This window comes from Polistes canadensis, unplaced genomic scaffold, assembly GCF_001313835.1.
Source record: "Polistes canadensis isolate GaletaPanama2010 unplaced genomic scaffold, ASM131383v1 scaffold_359, whole genome shotgun sequence".
In the NCBI taxonomy this organism is placed as follows: Eukaryota; Metazoa; Arthropoda; class Insecta; order Hymenoptera; family Vespidae; genus Polistes; species Polistes canadensis.
Window position 1 is genome coordinate 66,512 of NW_014569906.1, and position 7,583 is coordinate 74,094.

The 7,583-nt window shown below is 33.5% G+C and overlaps 1 protein-coding gene across 3 annotated transcripts in view; it reads right to left on the reverse strand.

The window, feature by feature from the left end:
• LOC106791959 (transcription factor SOX-11-like) overlaps positions 1-7,583 on the reverse strand; it is a 48,849-nt gene that overhangs the window by 19,939 nt on the left and 21,327 nt on the right. The window contains exons 2-3 of one of the 3 annotated variants that reach the window (XM_014758017.1): positions 3,549-5,012; positions 2,382-3,194 (exon numbers count right to left, since the gene is read on the reverse strand). In XM_014758017.1, the coding sequence (XP_014613503.1) occupies positions 3,549-5,012 (1,464 nt within the window). In that variant the 3' untranslated portion in view covers positions 2,382-3,194. Of the gene's footprint in view, positions 1-2,381; positions 5,013-7,583 lie in introns of those variants that run through there. The other 2 variants (XM_014758018.1, XM_014758016.1) reach the window with 2 other exon arrangements.

Consider the following 7,583-nt stretch of genomic DNA (forward strand, 5'->3'; position numbering starts at 1 on the left):
TAATTAAATCTCTAACATATAATACACATGCACGCTGCGCGACGATTCTCGTGGAAGAATTATATAATAATAATAATAATAATAATAATAATAAAGAAAAAATACTATACAAGAAAAATTAACGGGGGAGGAAGGGAAGGGAGAGAGAAAAAAAAGAAAATAGGAGAAAAATTCGATCGAATATGAAATCGAACAAAATTTTTAAGAAAAAAACTTTTCGTATTTTCTTTTTTCTCTCTCTCTTTCTCTTTCTCTTTTTTCTGTGTCTCTATTTTTTCCTTATGAAATAAAAAAAAAAAAGAGAGAGATAGAAAGATAAAAGAAACCATAAGGACATTTATATATTATTATTACATAAATAATTACAAAAAAAAAAAAAAAACAAAGCCCCATAGAAAACGAGATAAAGATCGAGAAGACGAAGAAATAGAAAAATTGTCTCTGTAATAAACGAAAAATAAAAAAAGAAAATAAAAATTTGCAAAAAAAAAAACGTTAAATTTATTAGAATACAAAAAAAGATAAAAAAGAATTATCGTTTATGATATTATATAAGATAAGAATAATTAATCATACGATAATAACATGCAATAAACAACAAGATAATTGAATTGGCAATCTAAAAAAAAATTAATTCAAATTTAAAACAAAAAAATAAAACATAGAAATTAAAAAGTACAATTAAAAAAAACAAAAACAAAAAAAAAGCAAATTAAAGATAAAAGGTATAAGATAGAAAGAAAAAGAGAGAAGGAGAAAGGAGAAAAGAGAGAGAGAAAGAAAGTAAGTAAGAGAGAGAGAGAGTGTCAGATTGTTAAAATTATTATAATAATATTATTATTATTATTATTATTATTATTATTATTATTATTGTTGTTGTTGTTGTTATTGGTTGTTGCTGCCCTTTCGGCGTGCATCAAAAACGCGTGAATATATAAAAATTAACTCGAATAAAATAAAATATTAATAATAATATTAATAATATAATAATAATAATAATAATAATAATCGTAATATAGTAAATAATATAAAATGAATAATATATAAGAATAAAAAGATGTGTGAAAACATTTGACCAAGTGTTCGATATAAGTTTTGCTTATTTTTTTAAGCATCCGAACATTATTAGAAATCATTGGCCTCTCTCTCTCTCTCTTTCTCTCAATTTTTACGTTTTATACACACTACGTATAATAAAAGAGTTAATATATTACTAAATATATATATATATATAATTATATAATATACCTTTTTTTCATTTATTAATATATATATATATACGTGTATGTATATATATAAATCTATAAATCTGTATCTTAAAAAGAGATATATATAAACAACGGAAGTTTCAGGCCATCCGAGAGCACGATCATCGCGAAACTTGAGGTGGGGGGAGGGGAGAGGGGGGAAAATAAATATTATTTGCAATAAAAGAAAAAAAGGAAAACCAAAAAAAAATCAATAAAAAAATTTTTTTTTAATCATTTTAATATAAAAAAAAAGTTATTAAGTTGAAAATATAAAGATTAAAAAAGGAAAGAAAAATAAAAATAATAAAAAAAAAAGAAATAAATCACAATAAACGAAAAGTAAAAAGGACGAATATTATATCATTTTTATCGTCATAATTCGGTTATCTCATTGCCACGAGACGATTACTATAATAATCATCTAAATCCTGCGTACTCGTGAGGATCGTGTAAGCTCATTATCTCGGTTTGGTTCCTGACAAAAACCACTCTTCTCTCTCCGCAATATATAATAAAAATAATAATATAATATAATAATAAAAATAATAGTTAATAATAGTAATAATAATAATCATTAATTATCTTTATCGTTTATCTATTAAGGGGATGGGAAAAAGAAAAAAAGAAAACATATTTCGCTTACTTGCTAATATGCTACAAATACATATACAAAATATAAAGAAAGAAAGAAACAAAAAAAATATATATATATAAATGTGAACAAAATATCGCGATCTGTAGAAAATAGAAAAATCATAGTTTGCTAACGCGTCCGCGAAGTTGAAAATATTTAATTATTATCTTGCGCGATAGAAGCAGATAATTAATTATAATTATTATTATTATTACGTTTTATCCTCGATTGAAAATATAGAGTAAAGTAAAGTAAAGCAACGACGGTGAGAAAAATGGTGGATGATGATTAAACGAAACAGAAGGAATGGGTGGTGGCGGTGGGGAAAAATAAAAGAGGTGAGGGGGATTTTTTATGGTGTGTGACGGCAGTTTGGATGATCGTCCGCGTCGACGAATAATAATAAAGATGATGATGATGATGGTGATGATGATAATGATAATGACGATGGTAGATAATTAAAATTAATAAAAAATAAAAAAAGAAAACAGAAGAAGAAAGAGAAGTTAAAGGGGAAAAAATATCAACAACACCATCACTACCACCACCACCACCACCACACCACCTACGTTACCGGATGTTAAATCTAATTTACGAGAGAGTAAGAAAAAAAAAAGAAAGAAAGAAAGAAGAGAGGAAGAATAATATAAAGATAAAATCTTATTTTTCATCTTTACACACTCACTCTTTTTATCTCTCTCTCTCTCTCTCTTTCTCTCTCTCTCCCTCTTTTTCAATCTCACGATCAAGTTTTTCCATCGATGGACTTGAAAAGAAGGAATTCGAGTATTCACCAGGCACCAGCTGGCGATCAGCTGACCGTGGGTTTAAAGTCGGTCGAACATGACGAGGGTACACGAAGAATTCCACGAATAAAGAGTACAACAAGAGAGGAGGGAGGGAGGGGTGGGGTGGAAGAGGGAAGGAGGACGACCTGGGGTTTGAGAGAAAATTAGGATAAATCGAAGGGGTACCCCGGAAGGAGAGAAAGAGACCAAACGAGAGGTGTGGTATATAACACACAGCTGGTGCCCTGTTCTTTCTAGACACCCTATACACACATACACACAACACACTCGACGGTCGTTTCCGGTCGGATTTAAGGCGTGTATATCCTCCTCCTCCACCTCCTCTTCCTCCTCCTCCTGGCTCCTGATGTACTTCTCCTTGCTTTTCCCTTCTTTCTCCTTCTTTTCGAGCAAAGGCCCCGAGAAAGCATGAGAACCAGTTGATCATCAAATGGTTTGGTAAAAACTTGGCGGTTGTTGTGTTGCTGGTTTAGCTGTAGCTTTAACCGTCTTCGTGTGTCCCTTTAAACCGTAACGATGACAAGGTTCAAAGGATAAGGAACGTAGTTTTATAGTGGTGGTTCTATTGATGATGGGAAAATAATAAAGGAAGGGTGATGTGTGGGGTGGTGGTATTGGGGGGAGATAGAAGAAAAAGGTGTCCGAGGGGAGACTCGTAGTTTGAAGAAATCGAGATCATCGAGTCGTTTTCTCGGTTGGTAGTTGGTTGGTTGGTTGGTTGATTGATCGGTTGGTTGACGCAAAGATTTAGGAAAAATAAATGAACTTGAGAGATAAGGAAGGAATATAGAAGAAAAATAAGAAACTAATTGATCGACGACGCGATGCGATCGTGAGGTAGTCGGAGGAACTCACTCAAAAGCAATTTTCCGTCCATTCGGTACTGTTGCCGATGTTCGATAACATATCGGTGACATCTGGCGTGCAGGAGAATTCAAAATGGGATCCGCTGCTCGAGCTGGCAGTTTCGAACGTGTCGAGATCGGTGGCAATGGTTTCCATGTCGATATCGATCTTGAAATCTGACTGTTGTATTTGTAATAAATCGGTAAGGGAATATAGATCGGCTAAACTTGGATCATTGGCGTGTTCCTCTAATTTGATATTCGTTACCAAATTAGAAGTTGGACTCGCGGAAGATGGGCTGCTGTTGCTGCAGGTAATACTCGTACCACCACAAATCGTCGTCGTCGTGGTTCCCGTTGCCAAAGTAGAATCGAATGGTTCTTCTTTAATGGGAAAGGTATGGTGGTGATCAAGGTGGCACGATGGTGACGATGCTCTGCATTGGTTGTTGTTGCTCCTGCCGAGACTGTCTACATCACAGTTCGTTAAAGAGGTGGAAGATGTGGAAATTGTGGACGAATTATTGTTAGAAAATGATTCGACCCCTTTGACGGATGTGAGAAATCTGTCCTTGCCGTAACTGGTAACAACCGTTGTTGTATTTTTCGTCGTATTATTCGTCGTCGTTCCTGTAGTTTTGTAATCCATATCCATCATAGATGATGTCTCCTGTTTGATTTTATTTGGTAAAATCGAACTGGTTGGTGGTAGGGGTGGTGGTACTGACAAACCACTACTACCAGCACGACCACGAACACTGACGATTCCTGCTGCTACACCACTACCACTAGCCGCTGCTGAACCACTGTTGTCGTGATAATTGTCATCGTAAAAACTAGCAGACTCAGGTGAATCTGGGGTATCGCAGGACGGACTGCTGGGTACTTTAGCTGTGACAATTGGTGGAGTTGGAGTATAATCGAGTGGTGGCCTTTTATCCAATGCAAGTTTGACCTTCAACCTTGATACAGGCTTCGTGGTTGCATGTGACTGCAACCTCTTCAAAGGTGGCGACGATTGTTGTTGACCATTGTTCTCAGAATCGTGTCGCGATTTTGAATGGGAAACTGGCGAATAAGACGACGAGGAATTGTTGTTCGACGTTGATGACGATGACAAAGACGAGGAGGATATGGTGCTCGATGATTTCCTTGATTTTTTACCAGACGGCGACGACGACGACGACGATTCTTTTGTTTTTGGTGACGGCGCTGGTTTACTCGTCTTTTTTCGTGGCCGATATTTGTAATCTGGATATTCCATCATGTGTAATTGCCTTAATCTTTCAGCCTCCTCGATGAAAGGTCTCCTCTCCCCCTCGTCCAATGTTTTCCAACGTCTACCAAGTCTTTTACTAATTTCCGCATTGTGCATATCCGGTTGTACCTCGCAAATCTTCCTACGTTCAATCTGTGACCAGACCATGAACGCATTCATTGGCCGTTTTATGTGATTCGGATTGTTCTTTTTTGTCTGCAACAAACGAAACAAAGAAAACAATAATTATTATTTAGCATTATCAAATAATCACTCATCATCATTATTATCATCATCATCATCATCATCGCTTGTTAATAAAAAATAAATATACGAACGGAAACAAATTTATTACGAATGGTTTTACTTCTTATTCTCTTCTCTTTTTTTTTTTTTGTTACTTGACACACCCCTTTAGTGCTAAGTATGCAATAATAATTTGTTTGACTTAACTACTCGACACGCGCTTAGTCCAATTAAAAACTCGTTCGATGTTATAATCTCACGTAACACTAACATGCTTTACATAGTCACCTCTCTCTCTCTCTCTCTCTCTCTCTCTCTTTCTCTCTGTTGATATTTTACGAAGGCTTCGATAAACCTTTAAACGCGTATTGCGTAAAATCCAATGCAACGCAACGCAACATAACGCGACGCAATGCAATGCAATGCAATGCAATGCAGTAACGTAACGCAATGAAGTTAAGCTTAGTGCAACGCAAGGATTGTCGTTGTCGTTGTTGTAGTTGTTGTAGTTGGTTGCAATTACGGCGATCTTTACCGATAGCACGCGCGAGCGCACTAAGCCTGCTCATTGTTCGAGCACGCGCCTAATGCATATTCAAAGGCAAAAGTATTAGCTTTGCTTAGCAATTGGGTCGAGACTCGATGGTAAAGGACGTAAAGAAGCTAAAAAAGAATTATTCTTCTTATTATTTTCTCTTTCATTCTCTTCATATGCACGTATATTGTTTACCCGATATCTCGTGTAAAACATATTTATATTCATAAACAAGAAAAAAGAAATAATAAATACTTTCAACGTAATATATTATAATAACAGAGTCAAATTCTTCAAATGAAATCCTATTAAATATTACAAATGTATCGCGTTAGAATTTTTATTTAAATGTATTACACGTATTATATTAGTAATGCATTTTCATGTATATATATATATATCATGCATATGTATATCATGCATAGATATTTTGCACGTATAATGATAAATATAGAATAAATACAAGTACGTGTCCCCCCCATATGCACGCACGCACGCATATCATACATACGTGCGTGTATTTTAAGTATTTGATATTACTAAAAAGGAAAACTGATTATACGAACGATTTCATTCTGACCCTCCCTAACACTATTAAACTGAAGACAAGTTAAAAAGATGTATAATCAGGAATCGTTTCGTGGGAACGTTCGAGGATTTTCCGGTAAGCATCGATACGAAACACAAACTCACGTTTACAGAATCTTACAACAACGTAACGGGATTTTTGCGATCTTTACTTGGAGTCACTCTATCGAAACGCAACAACGAAAACAACTATAGTAGTTACTAATGCTATTACTATTACAAACTTTTACTACAATGAACTACTACTATTATTACTGCTACTGATACTATTGGGTTGCTCTGAAAATTCATGCCAATTAATGTATATATATATTTGATTTATATTTTTTCTCAAAATTCGTAAGAACCTTCCAAGCAATTTAATGTTACAATCATTCGAATAAGTTTTCAGTTTTCATCAGAATTCCTTTACAAATTTGCTACCTCATAATTACTTCAAGGTTATTATTACAAAATTTGCATTATAATTACTTTAAGATTGCTTTAAAGTTTATACTTCCAAGGTTTGATTTAAATATACTACATATATAAATGTGTTTTGAATTTACTTTAAGATTGCATGACAACAAATTTAAGTTGCCAATGAATTCGTATAGATTTCTACAAAAAAAAAAAAACAAAATTAAATCCACCTCACGTTAAAAATATCATTAAGAATATTCTTTAATAATAACAATAAACCACAAATATACGAATGATTACAACATCGAATTATCATTACTATCGCGTAATGAATAAATAATCGATTATTACTATTTCAACTATTATTGCATGCACACGTATGATGCATAATTTAAAAAAAAAACAAAATCAATGTTTCATTTATTTTTCGTACGCGTTAAATTTTCGAGGACGCGTACCACCCACCTCCTCCTCCCTCCTCATTCTTCTTCTAATAGAAACAAGATCTGTCTTTTAACATGAGCAAAAAACTACTCTAGGAGAGAATATATTGTTTGTTGGTTGTTATTCACGATTAGACGTCTCTTAGCTGACGGAAGTATCAAGATACTTTAAGGTCGTGCTCGTACATACGCGCTCTTTCGCATCTCAATCTCGGCTTTGGCCACACTAGTTGGCCTTCGTTGAATTCCGCACGCTTTCCTTATTGTTATTATTATTATTATTGTTGTTGTTATTATTATTATTATTATAATTTTATTTTTATTTTTATTATTATTACCATATATCTTTTTATATGTATGTGTATCATCTATGTTATTATTATGCATCTATGCACACGCGTGTTATTATAGTTTCACGTATTTGTAACTATGATGATAATTCGTAAACGTTGCACGTTTAACGCGATCATGTGGTTTTCGCAATCTATCAATTTTTTTATTTTAATATAATATTGTTAAGTATATATTATAATGTAATAACAAGAAGATAACTATGAATTTTAATGAATATAT